The sequence below is a fragment of the Lates calcarifer genome, linkage group LG17, assembly GCF_001640805.2.
Source record: "Lates calcarifer isolate ASB-BC8 linkage group LG17, TLL_Latcal_v3, whole genome shotgun sequence".
Lineage (NCBI taxonomy): Eukaryota > Metazoa > Chordata > Actinopteri > Centropomidae > Lates > Lates calcarifer.
Window position 1 is genome coordinate 18,204,001 of NC_066849.1, and position 20,492 is coordinate 18,224,492.

Below are 20,492 nucleotides of genomic sequence, written 5' to 3' on the forward strand. Positions count from 1 at the left end.
TTGTGGCGTATTTTTTATTTGTGATATTGGGTGATATAAACAAAATAGATGTGACTTGACCTGTATGGGCAGTCTAAAATACAGAACATATCAGGAAGCTTATCTCACTTTTACTTTCTTTTATTTTGATACAGCTACAGCACTTCAGTTTGTTCTGTGTTTTCTGAATGAAATTATTTTGTTCCTCTTTGCTTTCTTTTTGTCCTTTCCTTTACTTTCTACACTCACACAAAAAGGAGAGAAAATTAGTAAACATATAAAAGCGCACTTTGTTGGTGAGACAAAATTATTTTCCCTTCCTCGGATTGTTTCCGTTTTGGCCTAAAAAACATATTCTGAAAAAAATACATAATGAAAGCAATGACCTTTCAAGAAGAAATGAAACAAACTTGGTGATATTTCTCTGCTGTTCATCTCATGTTGTGGCGCTGTCAGTCACCCCCCTGTTGCCCACACTGAATTACTGAGCATTTCCTCATTTGCTGCAAGTTCACTCACACAGGTCATGTAGCTGTCTGTACAGCAGCATCTGTCTGGATACTGAATCACTGCTGGACATGGAGCACTTTATCCAATACTGAATCATCACTAAAGGCAAATATGGTAAGAAATTCTTATTTATAATCTTATTTAGAAGGTTTGGGTGTTTGATTTTGTTTTTTTATGTCTATTAATGAAGTGACAGCTCCACTACTATACCTGTCACACTTCTCCTCATGCGCTGGCTATTTCAGTTCTGGCCATTTCCTCTTGACCATCAAGGTGTCTATGAATAACCAGGTAATTGTAGAAAAACCATCAAAGGATTTTATTGTTTTACTGTGGGTAAAACCTCCGTCTCCCCTCTATCATGTAGCTAAATACTCAGTGAAAGACATTTAAAACCTTTAACCTGGTTTAACAACACTGCAGGTACATGAGACATTGAATCCTGAATCCTGTAAAAATGTTCATGTCTTCAGTTACAAGTTGGACTTTACGGTAATTACACCATTTCCACAACAAAAAGGGGGAAGTTTGGTTTTGAAGTAAAGAAAAGTACATGCCACTGATGACGAAAGAAAGCTTTATTACACAGCTATCACCAGTTAATGATTCACAGTGTGCGCTCAGGGCCACTTCACTTCTGCTTGTACTTATATAGAAAAAGCTCAATAATGGATGGATTTAAAATGTCAGTGAATGAGTTTCTGTGCTTCCTCCAGGTTTTTCTTCATAACAGAATTTATAGAGACTTGAGAGCTTTGTGGCTATAAAACTCCATTAAAACCAGACTTATTACTGTAATTTTCAGCTCATAGATGAATGAATCAACTACAATAAATTGTCTGTTTTCTGTGGCAGAGGCTGGCTAGCACCTAATATGTGCTAAAAGACCAGTATTAGGTTCATGTATTCAGTCAAACTTTATTTTTATAACATCTCTAGTGCAGATTAGTGCAACTTAAAGTGCTTTACAGTGAGTGTAAATAATTAGTTGAACTCTTAATAGAGATCAGCAGTTTCAAACAATGTCTCAGAAAATGCTGGCTTTCACCCACCAGAACACGTTTTAAAGAACAAATATAACATGAGTTATAAAGGTGATTAAGTTATATATTATATATTTTATCTGTCAGTGTTTATTTTGTATTTTTTTATTTTAAATACAGTCGTTTTTTGAGCGTTGTCAGCTTTTCTCTGCAGCACCTGCACAGCTACACTCTGTGGCGAGACCGTTTTAAAAACACCTGAGTTAATATGTGCCAAAGGAGGGATGACACACACACACACACACATACACACACACACACACACACTCCTACATAGGCACACAGACACGCACGAACACATGCTGCGTTTCTTCTGCAGGCGCTCGCTGACTGAAAGAGGAACCCCGCGTCTGAGTTTTGTGGTGTGGAGAAAAAGTTTTTGTCCGTTTCCTTTGTTCCTCGTCATTAGGTAGAGTGAGCGAGCACAGCCTGCAGCTTATTGGTGCAGGGGTGACAGTGGAGGGCGTTTCTATGGTAACAGGCGCAGGATGCTCACTGAGGTTCAGAGGTGTGTGGTTGTGAGCACTTCCTGCACCTCTTCACACTCCTCTGTCAGGCTTTGTGAAGCTTACAACATTAGGTTCTGTTCAGACAATAGATGGGGTGATTTCTTTTTTCTATCGCTGTGTTTTTCTTTGTGTAACAGAGCGTCAGAGCAATATTCATTCATCACGTTTTAATATTGTATCCATATATTATTCCCTCTGTGTCTCTGTGGTCTCTGAACACACTTAGCCAATTACACAACCAGTGTTCTAGTTTTAAAAACTGCTTCATGACTTCATCTGCTGAATTTCATCTTAACCAGTGAGATTATTTCTGTCTGCTGCTGCTGCTCTGAGCACTCATTTTAAATTAGTTTCTATTCAGTCCATCTGTCAAGGTGAGAATGATGACATATAAACCCAAAATTACATCACAGATATGGCTGAAAATAAGAGCCTCAGTCCTGGCTGACTCATGTTGACACTAATACAGAGACATTTTCTTTTAAGGTTCTTTGTTTTTTTTAAGGCTTAGGTTCGTTTACGATGCTCTGAAGAACGATTAAGTCTTGTATTTATTTTGTTGTCCCTGGTGTTTACACAGTCCACTAAGTCTAACATTAAGATATTAGAAATGTTGCAGAGGACACAGAAGAACTCATACAAACAAACAACTGATAAAATCTTTTCAGACCACACATAGTAGAACTGACAAAGACACATTAAAGGGAATCAACATCATGAAAAGACACTGGTTGTTTGATTTAGTTCAAGGTGCAAACATCACTGGATTAGTTCATTATTATCTCCATATCCTGTTAAGCAGTTGCTTTAAAGTCATGGGAGTTTGCGTTTGAGCTCGTTCCATGCCATGGCACCAGAATACTGAAAGAAATCCTGACCCGCCTTTAATTAAATCTATCAAGAGTTAGGTTTGCTACACTGGCTGCGTTAAGAAATTTAAAAATGACAAGCATCAGGTACAAACAATATTTAATCGAACACGGCGTCCTCTCTTTCTGACTTTAATCCAAACTGAATATGTTTTCAGACACACTCCAAAGAGAAAATACACCTACCTACCATTTATTCCAATGCAACAGATCTGAGATTTTGAATCTAGGATGATTATAATGTTCAGGTTTAATCAGTGACACTGTCAGAGGTGTTAATTCAGCTATTTGTGTTTACTACTGACATCATAGTTAGTGGTGAGTTTGTAAAGGAGGATGGGTAAAAGATAAGAAACTTTTCCCAATTTAATGTAGTACAGTTCCTCACCACTGAAAACTACAACCTCAAAAGTGAACATATAGTTAAATTAATTTGTCTCCAACAGTGTGAATCAAAATCATTATCTTTGTAAAGTGTGGGTGGCAGGCCTGCAGTATTTTTATTTATTTTATTTATTTATTTTTCGTTCCACTTAGCAGCGGCATGGTGCAGTTCACGGTCAGAAACCAAGACAGGAAATGACTAAACACACAGTAATAAGAATAAAAAAAGACCGAGCAGCAACAGAAAGCGGATGAGTTCATGATGCACAGACAGAGTAAATTCTACTGAAATATCAAACTGCCACTCCCTCTCATAAAGATGCTCACCTGTGAGTCATGTGACTGTTTTTATGAACATCTGGTTTGCATATTATTACCACTGTGATCCTGAATGACAAAAATACAGAACATACAGCAAAGACAACATCTCTATATAAAGAGAAACTGAATATGTGACTACCTTTTGAAAAATTGGAGTTATCAAAGTCAGGAACCTGACCTGAAGTCAAATTGGTGTTGAACTCATTTTCGACAAATGGGTACAATAATGTTGTACCCATTTTCTACAAATGGGTACAACATTAACTTGAGTTTTAAGGAACTGATGACTGAGGCTTAACAGCTCTCTAAACAGATGAAAATAGCTGTAGAGTGATTATAATTAATACATTCTCTTCATTAAAGTGACTGTGTAGTGCCTCCCTGCCTTTTAGCACTATGTGTAGGGTTTATAACCCACTATATTGTAGTTGTATAGAAATAAAAGGACATTTTTAAGGTGGTTATTATGTATAGAATTTGTCAACAAGAGCAACTTCTCCCATAAAGACATGTTTTTATTATTACAACTGTGCTTTGCTATATTGTCCCTCAGTATCTGTTAAAAATACCACGTACCAAGTACTTTAACAAACACAAACATCTGCTAACACCTACGTTATAGTGTGTATTCAGTGTTTACATAATGCTCATGAATTCTGTGTTCAGTACCTTGTTGCACTTTAAGAAGTTTTGTGTGCTGCAGAGAGTTGGTGGGGAACTTATCAGCTCTGTGAACATCAAAACAACCAGGAAATTGTGTTGTTGCACGGTGCAATCTCGCTTTGTAAAGATAGCGCAGCCTTTTGACATGTGGTGTGTGTTTGTGAGCGTGGGGGGCATGCCTTGCTGTCTGCTTGTGCTGCTAACTTCCTGCTTCAGAAACAGAGAAGCCGCAGTTTTGAGTCTGTGCTCCTGTGCTGTTGTTATCAGGAGGAGAGCGTTGATGTCAAGGCTCTCAGGGCCCGGTTCAACAGCAAGGCCAGCACCTCAGACAACAGCAGCCGAGACAGCAGCTCCCCGAAATCTCCACGACCCGGGTTTGGGAGAGTGATCCCGCCGGTGACAGAGAACGATCTGGTCCATCATAGACTGTCTCCTGTTGCTCTTCCTCCTTTGACGGGACCGGGCCTGGTGAGGTTCCCAAGGACAGAGCCAATGGCCACTTCCATCCCTCCCAGACCTCCTTTCCCTCGACCGCCTCCCAGTTCTGGAGTCAGAGCACCCTTCCAGCCGGCAGACACCACCAAGGTCAAGCAGACGGGGCAGTTGCTACAGAACATGATGCTGGGGCACCAGAGGCCTCCGGGTGTGAAACCACTCCTGAGTCCAGCTCCAGCTCCAGCTCCAGCTTCAGCCCCTGCACCACCTCCCACCTCCACCCCTCTACCGCTCCGACAGCAGCCCAGACAGAGGAGTGCAGGGGAAGTGACCCCGCTGAGGAGGCCACTGCCCCCTGCAGGACCTTTGCCCTTGAAGCCAAAACGGCCTCCAAACGTCAACCTGGAGCCCTTTAAGAGGTTCAACAGGGGACCTGCCCTTCCTGCCCCAAGGAAAAGTGATAGTGAGTCTCTTTTGCTTATTATTCGCTCACAGATTTCTAACTATGAGTTATTCAACGTGCAAATGAAGAAGATGATGAAAAAGATCTAGAAATTCTATGCTTGTAACTCTCTGGCTGAATATTTGTAAAAGGCTGTTTATGAATTATTTGACCAGCAAAATCTCAACAGTGGCTCGTGATTATAATCATCAGATTAAATTATAATTATATATATTATGAGATAATCATTAGATATATCATTGCTATAACACAAGGACAAACTTGTTTGTTTTCTGATTTGCAACCATTTTCACATGTCATGTAGGAAAAATAGATATAAATAAAATTAATAATGGCTAAATTCCATTTAGTTGCTTCAGCTTCATGTTGCCTCGCTGTCACTTACAGACCCAGAACAGAGCCACTGTTAACACTGTTAGAGACATTTTTTTTTTACTCTGACAAGTCAAGATGTCTGCTGTGAAAAAGCTCTATTAGATGATGTGGAACATTTCCATGCAAAATGCTATTTGTATTGCTCTACAAAAGTAAATCCATGTTGCAAAAGCAAGTGCACGTTAGGAATTTGGGATGCTTTTACTATTTACCAGAAAAAGAGTCTTCCATAAAACATTAGGATTAGTTTGTTTGTTTGTTTGTTTTTTAGGAAAACTTGTTTCAAAGCATTACGACAACAACAAACTGTGGCGTGTTTCATCTTTGCCTGGAAATGTGCTAATCAGCAGCAGCAGTTTGTTGTTAAACGTTTGTGATTGTGAGGTTGCTGTGTACCACTTTATGTTGAATGTACGTATTTGATTGTTGCAGTGTGGTTGTATTTGTTTGGCAGCTGCCACAGTCGCAAAGAGAACCTGCGAAAACAATGATAAACTTAAACCTTAAGTTCAGTTCTTGTTGTTGTTGTTATCTCTGTTATTGTAGTAAACTTCATATGTGTAAAGACGTTCTGTTTGGTTCTCTTCAGCAGGTTCCCCAGTTTCAACAGGTAGAAAAATGTCTACACCAGGAGGCATCAGTCCTCCAAAACCGCCACAACGATCCAACAAACCAAGCAGGCTGCCGCGCCAGATCGCCTCTGTGTAAGTATTTAGCACGTCACAACATGCTGGTGTTATCAAACACAGGGAAAAAATGTCTTTGGTTTTAATTTTATATAATTTATATCATATATTCAATATACACAGAAAACCACAATACAGTAAGATGCACATTTCCATCACAACTGTCATGATGGAAAAAAGGCGGGCAGGAAATAAAGCGAGAAATAACGTGCATGTTCAGAACACACAAATGTAACACATTAAGGAGTATGAATTATGAGCATTAAAAAACTGTTTAATATGAGAAATATGTGGGCATATTTCACATGGGCGTATTTTTCTAAACTTTTGCAGCATTCAAGTCTCAAATGGTCGACACACTATATTGACACATTTAATTTTCAACTATCTAATGAAAGCATTAGCATTATTCCATTCCAAGTAATCTTTAACACTTACATGTTCATGATATATAACTTTTTTGTTTCTCTGTTAGAAGTCACTCAAAATAACATCATTGGTTTCAGAAGAAGAAGTTACTTGTTGGTCACTGCTTAAGAATTCAAAAATAGAGACTTTACTTTTTTGCTGAAATTGTGAAGATAACTTAAAGAAAAAAAAGAATAAAGTGTTTCAAAGAAGTGGCAGCACTACAGAGTGAAAAACAAAGGACTGAGTTAAAAACATTGTCACATTAAACACTGAAATTCTGGGGTAAATATAGGAAATATTTTTAGATTATAAATGATGTGTGTCTGTCTGCCTGTTTGTCTCTTTGTTTGTTCGTGCCTTTTTCTCCTTCTCCTTGTTTACATTATCTCCTAAAAATTAAGTCAATATACAACAACTTTACAGCTGCATATATATATTTGACAGAAATGTAATAAATGTATTGCTGTCCAGATGATGGTTGTATCAGCATTTTAGGAGACTGTGTTGAACATTTCAGATTGTCAGTTCTGACATATAATGTAACATTTTCCAGAAAAAGAGAGTTATTGGTGAATAATGAACAGGTAAACATGTTTGTTTACTGATTGCAGGGACCTTGACGATAGCCAGGACACCTATGATGACATTGCAAGTTTTGAGAAAAATGGTAAAAACGAGCAATTTGATATATTCTAATTGATTAAGCAAATAGTTGTGAGTTATAATTCTCTTCATGTTTTTTTATCATCAACTTTGCAGAGTCCTGGAGTGACAACAGTTCACAGTGTATAGAAGAGGTTGGTACAGAAAACTGAAACTAAAATTTAACTTACTGTAAAGTGAGAATGCCACCCTGCTCAGGAACTCAAAACCAGGTGGTTCCATTTGTGAGAACATTTTACACTTTTACTTTTATATTGGTGAGACAGTTTATTGTAATCACTGTCAGTGGAGCAGACACTGACTTGGGTAGTGCAATGTACATGTTCATAGACGGCAATGAGAGAAACACAATCTGTTCTGAGAAATAACCAGTATATTCTTACAAGGGGTGGCATTCTCCTTTAATTCAATTCTCCTGTATGTGTATATTTTCCTTTGTCTTCAAACTAATGTGTCTCTCTTGCAGGACGATGATGAAATATACGAGTTAGTAGATGAGTAAGTATAGATTTTCTGCCTTTACTAATTCCAATTAATTGTTGTTTCTGTGTCTAAGAAGAGCTTCATTAAATACAGATCACTTTATAGAAAGTGGCTGCAGCTGCATAAATGTGAGACATTTATATCATTTCTGTTACTGCTGCTGTTATTTCTGCACCTACTGCTACTACTACTGTAGTGGCTACTGTTGTAGTGACCACAAGTAATGAGCCTAGTAGTTGTCTCAAACATATTTTTGTTTGCATGTGAGATGGAGCACGTGACTGAAATGATATCTACATTTATCCATTTTTTCATTTAGCAGATATTTTGGTCCAAAGCAACATACAAATGAGGAACAGTCAAAGTCACATTAGATTAAGGGGAAGCTTTGATCTACTGTTGGGTTTAATGTCTGTGTTCATGTGAGGCTTCATTAAGTGTGTAATGCAGCTTTTCTTTACTTTTAAGTTGTTTCTGTTGAATTCTGGGCAAATTGGAACAAACTGAAACAGTAAAAATGCAGTAAGTACTTGGTGTAGTTGGTAAAGCAGTTTAGTTTAATTTGCCATGTGAAGAATTAATGTATTTTTAAAGACATGTGAATTGTTGTCGTATCTAACATGGACAGTTGCGATATTACAACTTTTACTGTAAAAATGAATGAGAACATCTGTCAAATTATGATGTGTGATTGAAGATAAAAGTTTTTCCAGGAAGTATTGACACTTGAAAAAACTGAGAAACAAAAACAAGTTGTTTTGTTGTTATGTTAAAAGTTTGTTGTATGTTGTTGTGTGGAGAATCATTTTAAAAGGTGACAAGTCATTTTTCATTTTAATTACTCCTTATAGAGAGCAGTTAGAGGTGAACCATGTGAATGCTGAGAAGTTAAACAAGAAAGATGCGAAGAAGCAACGGGAACAAGAGAAGAAAGAGCAGATGGAGCGTCAGAAAAAACAGAATGAGTTGAAGAAAAATTTTCAAGTAAGAAACATTTGTCCACCATGAAGTATCCTAAAGTCTAGGTCAGATAGCATATAGTTGGTATGGATAATAGTTAAGAAAATAGGTTTAGTAATAAAGATATATTCTGTCTTACTACTTTTAGTTATCAAGGTGAGCTACAGTAGGTTAGGTAACCTGCAGATCCTCCAGTTTTAAGAATGTTATGATAAAAAAAATACATGTTGAAATATATATTTCTATAATATATATTTTATTTCTAGATTAAAGTTCCCTTTGAAATTCACAGTTGTGACTTAGCTTCTGTGTTTCCTGAAACACAGATGATGATGTTCTTTGAATCTGTCCACTCCATCTCCATCCAAATCTCATTGTTTTTTTTTAATTGCCAACTTTCGTACCTTTTTTATCTGCAGTTGCAAGGAGAGGTGGAGGTTCTTCATACAGCCAAAGTGCGACACGATTGGTACGGAGGAGGAAAATTGGACCTCAGTGTACGACAAGGCGAAAGTGTGGAGATCCTTCGAGTGAAGAATAACCCAGGAGGCAAATGGCTGGCTCGTTCTCTGAATGGAAACTGTGAGTTTTGCATTAAATTTCTCTGAATTAATTGTTCAGAAAATCTTCCCATCTGAGCCACAAAGGTAGGTGTCTGAGTTAGCCAGGAAGCAGCACTTCCAGCGAATTCACCTCCTACACTAACATAACAAAATAACACTGAGGAGACCTTTATTGCCCAGTTAACTGTAAACACCCAGTAGTAGTTTGAGTGTATGCAATAGTTTTCAGTTTCGATATTAAAAAACATAAGTGGAAAGATCTTAAATTAAAAACTGCAAAAAGTCTTTACACTTGTTAGGTGCAAAGTTGGCATATCAAATGTTACCTTAACATTACTGTAGCTGCTTTCTGCAATTCCTGTCCTCTTGGCAAACAAGGTGTGTTTGTTGTTGTACTCATGAGGAGCAATGAAGTTTACATCTTAAGGATGTGTTTTGGTTGGTGCTTGCTTCCTGAAAGGGGCTTGGTCCTGCTGTTGTACTTCACTTTGTATCTCATGTTATGCAGATGATACACAACTCTATCTATGAAAGCAGTAAGTCCTGCTGGCCTTCTCTCTTTCATCTCAGCCTCTGGCTAATTGGTTACTTCCTCTAGTGTTTGTTTAATCTTTCTAGGAAGTTACATAAATTATGTAACCAGTTGTAGACAGTGGACAGATTGAAAAGAACCAAGAATGCTGTAAAAGAAAGCAGAGTAGCATGTGACGTAAGGCTGTGCAAAGTTTATTTGAAGTCACTTTAACACGTGGTTAGGTTGGTTTCTCCAGCAAGTTAACGGGCAATGTAGCGTGGAAATTGTGTTGTTATTGCTACATATAAAGTCTACACTGATTTATGTGACAGTGATGAAACTGTCAACTCAAATTAAGAAACAAGTGCTCCACATACATTAAATTTGTACTGCGTATATGTACATGACATAGTGTGCACTGTAATGTGCATAAGTTGCACATAATCTGGCTAATGGGGATAACGATTTTACTACAAAGTGTTTCAGATTGATTGCCACTTTTAAATAAGAATCTAACCCATATCGCAGTTTACCAATTCATTTACTTTTAGTTCTTAATGTCAAACACTTTTTGTTGTTGTAGATGAAGCAAGAGTACTTCTTTTGCAGGATGACTATTCTGACTGTATATAATAGAGGTCATGGCATTATATTGATATGTTATATTTACTGATGTATTCAATTCACATAACAAACAGACAACTTCTTCTCTGCCTATTAAATTCAACATCAAAAAGATATCAGAACATGACATCATTTTATGTGGTTTTGTAAAGACACTCAGCAATAATACTCATCATCATTCTTTGCACAAAATGTGTCTGTGCTGACTCACACACTGGGGCACTATAATAAAGCCAAGTATTCATATTGTCATTATGTAACCTTGCAGACGGATACATCAGCAACACATGTGTGGACATTGACTATGAAGCAGTGAAGCGCAAAGTGCTCCAGTCCAGAAAAATAGACACATCACCGTTACCTCCACCACCTCCAGACCCACCAATGATGGAGTCCAATAACAGAGACAGGTGCAGTAGATTAAGTTCATCCTGCTGTACAGAAACTTTTTCTTGAAAAACTTCTCAACACTCTTCACCCAGCTTTTCCAAAGGTTGTAAAGTTATGTTCAGTGTATCAGTAATTTGAAATTCTGCAACTTCACCTGTAAACATGCCCAGTTGTGCACATTACTTTCATTACTTTTTCTGTTGCACTTACATCTGTTCCCACTAACATGTACATTATGTTTTCTCTAATCTGCAGCATGCTTCAAGATGATGGTAAGTAACAACAAAGCATGCATGAACGTGACTGACTACTTGGGATTAATCTGAGAGTTTTCATTTCATTTCATTGCTCAACAGAAACAACATAGCTATGTAAAATAAGGACTAGGTTATTTTGTTTAATTAGTTTTTTCTTAATTGAAAAAAAAAACAAAGCATTAAATAGTAAACCAACCATTAGTGAAACTTGGCAGAAATCTTTTTAAAAAATCTCTTAGTATTCAATTATTGTTCAGCATTATCAGCTTCAACTGCTACTGAAAGAATATTGTACAATTTTCATTCATTATTTATTTCATTCATTATTTATTTCTATATTTCAGTGTTAACAGATAATGTTAATGATTATTATTTATTTAGAGGACAAAATAAATGTAGTTTCAGTTCAGCACTTTTTGTTTTGTCCCCAGATGATGACTATGATGACGTTCAACCAATGACTGAGGACTTTCCCCCACCACCACCTGAAGTCAGGTATCTGTTCAAGTCTGATTCACTGGAAGGAAACAGGAAATGACTGAGTGTAACTGCAGAATCATTGTAATGTAAAGCTTTGTCAATTTTATTTTATTAATCCCTGGGAAAAAGCCGAGAAATTTTGCAGGTAGTGTGATTGTTCTAGATATTTGATTATCAAAATCAGATTTTTTTTTGTATCACTTTCAGCATAGATCCCAGAGTGGAGAAGGATCTAAAAAAAAAATTTAAGGTAAATATTTTTTCACACTTTCGTACTATTTGGTTCAAGTGGTGGATAAAACTGTGTTATCAACACAGAAGTGAATAAATGTATTTCTGAATTATTTGTCAAAACTTGGATCATTGTAACTGTTGTTTTCCAGTATGAAGGGCCGCTTCGGGTGCTGCACACCATGATGGTGGACCCTAATGGTGTCATAAAGAAGCCAGGAGGGAAGGACCTGCAAGTGTCTCAGGGAGAGGTCCTGGACGTCATCCAGCTCACCAGCAGCAAAAAAGCTCTGTGTCGAAACAGATTTGGAAAATGTACGAGAACACTTTGTAACCCTCTGTGATTGTATGTTATTTTATCTATAGCATGTTGTACAAGAGCAGTTTGTCAATGTCACTGGGTTTAGAAAAGAGGGTTAAGAGTTGATACATGGTAGGAAGGTTACTTAATGCCCTGCGGGGTTTTTTAAGTAAGGAAGAGGTGGTTCAGAAGCAGCCACATCCTGTTCAGTGTCAGTGAGAAACTTCTTGTTTGTTGTAAAACATCCAGATTTTCAATAATTCTTTTTTCAAGAGCAATCGACTGTCTGCACATGAGCTTTAGTTCTTTTTCATATTTATCACATTAATTCACAGATATAATGATATATATTTCAATGATAAGTCTGTGGATCAAACTTATAACAATTCATCCTTAGGGAGACATACATATGTGTAACCTAACCCTACATGCCACAGCAATTCATCCAATAGTTCTTCCCACAGTTCATCCAACCTTGTTATGGTGCTGCGTGAAAAAACAGGGCACAGTAACTCCATTATCCTCTGTAGACTCCTCTATTGTTTTTCTGTGGTTCAGATGTTTGAAATGTCCAAAAGATACTTGACACACAAGCAGACAGAACAGATTTAAGTTCATCTGAAGCTTCCACAAATTACTTCTTTTGTCTGTAGTGTTTATCAGATGATAGTACAACACACAGAGCAATAAATAATAAATATATTTATAAATAAAAAATATTAGTCAAAAATCTATACATATGATTGTTACTAATTCAATTATACTGTTTTACATGAAAGTCTTTTCTTTTCTCACCTCTCACAGATGGTTATGTGTCCAGGTCTCTTCTTCTTCCAATGTAAGTAAATCAGCCTTTTGTAAATACATGTTAATGTTATGTTACAGCTCAAAGACATGTTTTGTTGTTTTGACAGTGTGGATTAAGTAATTTATGGAAAGACATTTAATAAATGAAAAGATAAATGAATAAAATACACATAAAAACATTGACTTTGCACACATATACAGTATAAATTAGACTGCATGAAGTTCAAGCTATTGCTATATCTGTTCAAGTTGTTCATATACATGTTCTGTGTACTGGATGTTCCCAGTCTTACAAATATAAACACAGATGATCTGTGCTTAAACATAATGCATTTGTTGCTGTTATCCACATTTACAGTAAACAAAGCTGTAAACTTAATTTGTCACTTAACATGTGTTCATCATCAATCCTCCTTTGCAGGGAAGGAGACATTTACGACGATGTTGACTATCCAAGTGGTGAGTTATCTCTGGATTCAACCATAAATGTCACGCAAACTGTGCTAATGGAATTTGAAGCTGTGAAACCAACATTTGTTTTAAAGTATTGTTATGGAGTTAGATTTTTCTCATTTGTATATTTTTTTCTCTCTTTTCAGACATCTATGACAACGACTCACATTGATTATTAAAAAATGCCAAACTCCACATACACACAGTAAGAGAAGGAGACACAGAAAAAGAAACAAACTATATGAAAACCAAAAACTTAAGCTATATAAAACTATAACTTTAAAAAACTAGATGTCAAAAACTGAAAATAAGATGGAGACAAATACTTTCTTGGAATCTACAACAAATAAACAAACAATCTAGGCTGTAACTCAAACTAAATAAAACTATTAAATATTTAACTATATAAAGACATATGAAACTGATCCATACATGGATACACACACACACACACACACACACACACACACACGTCCTGTGCTGAGACTCAACATTGCATTGTTTGTCAAACTGCTTGTATAGAAGATGAATACACTATTACTGTAGCTTTGTGTACTGCTTGACGTCTGAGATAACTTAAAATAAATAAAGTACTTTTTTCTGGTAATTGTGTCCCACTTAGATTTTTTTTTTTTATTATTATTAAAAATGAAAACTGCTCATCCACAGAGTGTTATGCTCTTACTGTGCGTGTGGGTGCACAGCTTTGCAGCAAACTAAATACACTTACAGTAAAGGCTGAAGGCAACCTTTACTGGAACTCTGTTTTTCTTGATGTTGGCCTTTGAGGTTCTAACTGGAATCGACTTGTGAAACTGTAAAAGAAAGTAACTGACAATAAATCCAAAGATGGTGAATACAAGTAAGAAAAAGATGAGATTCCATAAACAAAAGGTGTTGTAAAAATGAATTTGTACACTGACAAGGCAACTGGCACTGCACGCACACTCATTTGGCAGTGTAATAGGTACACCTAGCTAAAACTAACGCAGTCTAATTCAACAGCTGTAAAATAAATCCTCGCTTCATGAAGGTTATGATGTTCAGTTTGTGGTGAAACTGTGTTAAAGAGAAGCTGATTCAACTTCATCTTGGAAGCTTTAGTCTGTGGTGCTGTTGAACTATGCTACATTTTTATACTAACACTCAAGTGGAGATAAGCATACACAAGCTCACACACGCATGCAAACAATGCACATTTGCACTTTACACACACTATACATCATTTATAAACGGTGACTGGTAAGTTTGTGGTCTGAGAAAGAGGTGAGTTTAATGTGCTCTTTTTAAACACACCTTCAGTTCAGATATTTGACTGATTAGACAGAAAATGTGAAGTTTTTAACTTTTGTGGTATTTCTGTTTCAGATAATTGAATATTGAAAGTCAGCACTCTCTGATGTGGCTTCATGCTCCTCCATGCAACCAGGCTTTCTCCTAATGTTAGAGGGTCAGATGGAGCATGAGATCAGAGCCTGTACATCAAAGAATTACACGTAATGCTCTAAAAAAAACAATTTAAGAATAATATATAACATATATAACAAATCAAAAATAATAATAAAAAAAAAATCACAACCTGGGCAGGCAGTTTTATTTGAAGGCTACTGAATCACGTGTGTGGTTTATATTCTACAACATCAGCCAGCGTTATTTTCTCTAATGGCATATTTACCAGAAATGCACATCTCAGCCAACAGACATGATGTCGGCCAAACTGAAGAGGGCAGCAGTGAACGCACCACCGCTGTGTCTGGTCGGTAAGAAGAAAAAGAAGAAGACGCTCTATTCACTCGGTGATCACCTATTTGAGTCTATGTTGGGTACTTACCTGTTTCAAAGTCCAGCTGGTCCAGGACATAGATTGTATACAAAAACATCTAGTGAGACAGGTAAACGTGGAGATGTTGTGCAGCAGCTTCACAGGTCGGTGTGTGTTTATTTAACAGCGTAGTGAGTGTGTGTGTGTGTGAGTGTGTGAGGTGCAGATAGACATGCAGCAGTCTGTGGAGTCTCTGGTCCAGTTGCTGGAGTCCTACAGAGGAAGAGATAAAATTGTGAGTATATTCGTGCCGTCACAGACACCTCTACCTGTTACCCTCTCTAACGCGGGTTAGTTCAACAGTTATAACTTTGTTTTAATAAATTATTTTCAGTGTATTTTAAGCATGGGTTTACTTTAGTGTTTACTGTCAGCTGGACTGAAAGTTTACTCCTGTCAGACAAGAAGAACAGAAATAGAGGCTAAAATCGAAGGTAGATTAATTTAAACACATCATCTCCTCCAATGTTAACCACTAGCCATTAGCTACACCTTATAAACCCTGTAGAGAGGATTTCTTATCACCTAGTGGTTCTGAAATATACACCAGTACAGTAAACTTTTATTTTAGTGATCTTTTTCATATGAATTTTGCAGGTGATATTGATTCATAAATGTTGAGTGACATCGTCAAATGTCCTGTTTGTCCAACCAGCATGTACCAAGATATCACTTTCCTGCTAAACGCCTGATGCATTAATCAAATTAATCAAACACTAATCAAAAAACTTCTAATCTCATGGTTAGACCGTTGGACAGGCAAACAAAATAAAATAAAATAACAATCATTTTGAAGCTGCTGTCTTGGATTAATCAATAGTGAAAATAAAATAAAGTTTTAGCCTTAGTTTCTAGCTTGAAAAAAATTCTCACTTCACAATCCATCAGCTTTTCTTTTATAACTTCTTTGTAAATAAATATTCATAAAAAACATTCATAAATAGCAGCATATTAGACAGTGCTACTTTTCATATGTATCATATGTAGCAGATTGTGAAATTAGCTGTTTTCTTTATACTATTTCAGAAAAGTAGCACTTTTTCCATAAATACTGTATGTTATTGTGATAACACCTCCCCACACACTACAAGTTTATGTCAGGCTGAAAATTAGTATGAGCTGTTTCACAAAATATTAAAAAAGTAAAATCAAAAAAATGTAGAGTCTCCTCTTTCTTTTCCACACTCCTCTCTTCTAAAACTTCTTTTTCTCTCTTTGTTTGTCTTTTCAGATCAGGACGATTTGTTTTGGTTCCCAGCTCGTTGGAGGAGTTCTTTCCCGTAAAGCAGAGGCAGATGCCTCGTCAAACCAGCTCGGGAAAAGTCTGCTGCTGTTCTCTGCTCAGCTGAGTCAGTGCAGGACGGTGCTGAGGCTGTTTGATGATCTCTCCATGCTGGCTTACTCCCACAGCTACGGGTTTGGAGCCGAGGTGAGGGGGAGGGAGCGGGTGAACGTCTGTTCCACTGGATGCTGTATTTCATCAGTGTTTTTGATTAGCTGAAACATGATACTGTGGTGCAGTTCTTACACTCTGCTTTATACTTTTACTCCACTACACCTCAGAGGCAGGTATTGTCCTTTACTCTACTGTGATCATTTGGCAGGCATAGTTACAGTTTCAATTAAGATTTTGTTCAAAAAAAAAAAAAAAGCCAAACATAAAAGATGAATCCAGTGGTTCCTGAACTTTTTGCCTCCCCCCCTAAACCTTCTGAGATTGTTTCATTTAAATAATTGTTCAAGAGGTAACAATACACAGTATTTCACAAAAAGCAGTAAACAGTAGGGAAAAAAATTAAATGTATGTAGCATAACTTTATTTTTTCTCTTTTCCTTACTCATTAAGTATGCCTAATTAAATATAAGATAAATTATCTGATTATTTTTTTACCGTTCAGCAGCTAAAGTTCCCATGAAGCTTTGATAGTGGTTCCTACATATTTAACAAAATAATACTTGTTTCATCTTTGATAAAGATTAAAAGTGCTCAAACTTAACCTGCTGGTCCTGCGTTTGAAAACAACAGGGTGGTGTGTGTGCTGTGGTGTTACCCTCTGACCTGCAGCATTAACATTATTTTTTTATTTTGTCTTTTGAAGGAGGAGGACTTGGGTTTGCGTTGGATTTCTGTGCTGACCAACGTGGCCGACCAGCTCTATTACCCCTGCGAACACATTGCGTGGGCCGCTGACGCTGAGCTCATCAAAGTGAAGTCTGATAAGTGGTGGCTGTACAGCACGGTGCTGTGGGGAACCTCGCTGCTGCTGGGAATACTCAGGTAGGGTTACCTAACCACAAACATGAGGTCCCAGAAATAACAAAATCTTATTTATATCTGATTATCCAGAAGGAGAACTGAATAAATAAAGTAAATTAAGTTAATTGAATTTGCTGAATTATATAAAAAAATAGATGAATATTTACATGTTTTTAGTTTATCTTTTATATTTATGGCATGTTGTGTATTTTATGTTCTTATTTTTATAATTATTTTATCAGTATGCAGCATTAAATGTCCTGTTTATTCCAAACAATGCTTAAAGGCAATACACTGAACTCATATTTCACATGAAATCAGCCCAGATATAATTGCTGTAATGAAGCTTTATTGGCATGAGAGATCAGACACCTAATAAAAGGCAATTAAATAAAAGTTCAATTAAACTCATGACCATACAGGACAGTAAAAGTTGTCTTTAATGTTCAGAAGGAATGAGTTTAATAGATAAAATAACACAGGCAGCTGTAATACTTTAACAGATGTAATCACTAAGAAACATTTACTGCAGACCTTGTTTCTCTTCATGCATGACAACAGTCAACACAGGATCTATTATATATATATATTTCTCACTGCATCTGTTCATTTTCCAAATCTTTTGAAAAGTGTAGACCATATTCAAAAGTTTAATTTAAATAGTATAAACATTAAAAACTAAAACCTACAAAATCTCATCTCTTTAACACTTTACTATCATTAGTGATTTAGTGTGAATTAGTGATTTTAAGAGATTTTAAGCTTTGAGTAGAATACCTTATAACCTCAGGTACTAACTTACATTGTTTCTTGTTGAATGTGGAGCAGAAAACTCTCTCAGTCTGAGTTGTGACTCCCTTATTTTCAGGTCCCTTCGAGTTCTGCAGCTGCTGAAGAAGAAGCTGAAGAAATGTGGCAGAGATGGAGCTGACAGGTGTTGCTTCTGCAGTTTTATTACAAATATTCAGTCACAGACATTTTCCTCCTGTCTAAAACAAAGTGACTAATCTGTGTTTTTTTCTGCTGCAGTCGCTCTCAGCTCCGCAGGCAGATGCGAGGGGAGGTTCTATCCTGTCCTCAGCTGCATGGCTGACCTCAGTAACGCCATTCACTGGATGCCGCCCGGCTTCCTGTGGGCTGGACGATTCCCCAACTGGCTGGTGGGGCTGATGGGCACCACCTCGTCTCTGATTGGTTTGTTCCAGATGACCGCTGGTGACCAGACAGACAGCACATAGTCTTCACCTCACAGGGAAGAATAGATGATATGCTTAGACAGTGTGTCGGTGAGAAATACTGAATGAAAGGATGTGTGGCAGATCCAGAACGTGTGAAATCAAAATCATCTGGACCTGGAACTGCACAGTAAGTGAATAAACTTCATAGATTTGTAGCCAGTCTTCAGATGGGACTGCAAGCTGCTTGAAAAAGTGGCAGAACACCCACTAGATTTTTAAATATATTTGGACATTTTAGTCAGTCATCACACAGTACAAACTTGATGATGAGATTAATGAATCAAATTTTCTTTTATTTAGCTTACGTTTTTTAATTTCTGTACCGTCACATTCAGATAAATGCATTATCTGGTGTCTTCGCACAGGTAGAGGTTTTCAGAGAGCATGAAAATAAAGTCCTGTGGTTAATTGGAGTAAAACATCTTTGTATTTATCACATAATACGTCCTACTTCTTCACTAAGACGGCTTTAGTGTATCCAAGTTTTCAAATACAACCAGACTGGCTGGGACAGCAACTGTTTTGCCTGAGGAGTACAAGTGTGTTTATGGTGTGCGTCCTTATTTGTCAATATGCAAAGTGGTGCAAGACTTTTTTCTCTTACTGGCAGGTCAAAATGTTTTTGAACAGTGGGTTTAAGTGCAGAGGAGACACAAAGTGACGCCAAACCTTCACCTGCTCAGTCAATCATATAAGAAAGTCGCTGCACAAGTAGCTAAAATAGGGAATTTTATAGCTGTGTTTAGAAATTAAATGTGAGGCGATTTCAAGAGAAATACAGTGACTTGTAGAAAGGCTGGTAAATTGTTGCCTTAGAGACACACTCCATATATCTAATTTTAAATCTTGCACTTATTAATATGCAGTGATTCATATACTGTGAATTTAGTATTATGCCTTGTTATGATTGTGTTGATTGGGCTGCCTAGGATCTTTCAGCTGAAAATAATATTTCTGTCTGTCTTTCTGTTTAAGACGCAGAATGTCCTCAAGTTACACAACAGCAAACTGGTTACAGGTATTTGTTCAACAGGTGTTGACATTGTCCTGACTGTTGAAACTAGCCAGCAAAACTATCTGATTTGCACCACAGAATGGGTACAAATTGGGCTACAGACAAATTTGAGATTTTGGAATGAGGTTTGGTATGCCCCAGACAAGACTGTTTTACATGGAAACAGTCTGTGTTTCTGGTCAAACAGGACAGATGATACTTGAAATTGTAAACTGAATAAAATGTTAACTAATTTTTGATCATGTAAAATAATAAACTTTTTAAAATAAACTGTTAAATTGTCTGGCTTCTCTCTGATTATTTACCATTTCCTTCAATATTCTCCAAAACCTGGTTGATCACTGTTATGCCGATTTTATCAGAAGACCTACGTGGAGCAAACAATGATTTTTTTTGTGTGTTTAATCACTGCATTTATCCGTAAGGAATATAAGCTAAAATTTGAGATTTTGAAATGGAGTTTGGCAGCGATTAAGTTTATATGGAAACATCCTGTTTTTCAAATGCTTGAAATGTAAACTGAATAAAATGTAAAGTAATTCTAGATCATGTAAACAAAATGAACTTCATAAATAAATTTATTTCAGGGTTGATGTTTTGACGTTTGATTGAACGGGACTTGAAGGTTCAACGTGACGTATGCTATTGATGCCTTCAAGCGCTGGCGGACATATCGAAATTAGGACGGCGCTTCTTGGGCGCAAATGTTCAACTTCATTAGAACATATCAGATGCACCCTTCATAGATTGTAATTATAAACATATCTGAAGGATACTGACATCAAA

General features: G+C 36.8%; 2 protein-coding genes across 3 annotated transcripts; both read left to right on the forward strand.

Moving 5' to 3' along the window:
• The first annotated feature begins 439 nt into the window (after window positions 1-439).
• Window positions 440-13,981, forward strand: si:ch73-40i7.2 (FYN-binding protein 1). Of its 2 annotated transcripts, none has more exons than XM_018667497.2 (16): window positions 440-603; window positions 4,546-5,176; window positions 6,141-6,255; window positions 7,260-7,315; window positions 7,408-7,445; window positions 7,778-7,809; window positions 8,646-8,778; window positions 9,174-9,336; window positions 10,724-10,865; window positions 11,101-11,117; window positions 11,534-11,597; window positions 11,790-11,832; window positions 11,966-12,128; window positions 12,919-12,952; window positions 13,343-13,380; window positions 13,521-13,981. In XM_018667497.2, exons 1-16 carry the CDS (start codon window positions 601-603, stop codon window positions 13,544-13,546), a joined length of 1,698 nt encoding a protein of 565 aa, XP_018523013.1. In that variant the 5' UTR covers window positions 440-600; the 3' UTR covers window positions 13,547-13,981. The 2 variants fall into 2 exon arrangements, with proteins under 2 accessions (XP_018523013.1, XP_018523014.1); XM_018667498.2 differs by having other exon boundaries at window positions 6,144-6,255.
• Window positions 13,982-15,186: 1,205 nt separating this feature from the next.
• Window positions 15,187-19,989, forward strand: pex11g (peroxisomal biogenesis factor 11 gamma). Its single transcript, XM_018667499.2, is given in 6 exon segments — window positions 15,187-15,431; window positions 16,428-16,625; window positions 17,296-17,474; window positions 18,322-18,387; window positions 18,483-18,525; window positions 18,527-19,989. Coding segments are annotated over 6 exon segments (714 nt in total). The 5' UTR covers window positions 15,187-15,368; the 3' UTR covers window positions 18,692-19,989.
• Window positions 19,990-20,492: the final 503 nt, after the last annotated feature.

What these genes read in the sequence shown, in the direction of transcription:
- si:ch73-40i7.2 (XM_018667497.2), top strand. An exon ending in ATATACGAGTTAGTAGATGA is followed by an intron (nt 7,810 to 8,645) that starts GTAAGTATAGAT and finishes TACTCCTTATAG; the next exon opens with AGAGCAGTTAGAGGTGAACC. An exon ending in CGATGTTGACTATCCAAGTG is followed by an intron (nt 13,381 to 13,520) that starts GTGAGTTATCTC and finishes CTCTCTTTTCAG; the next exon opens with ACATCTATGACAACGACTCA.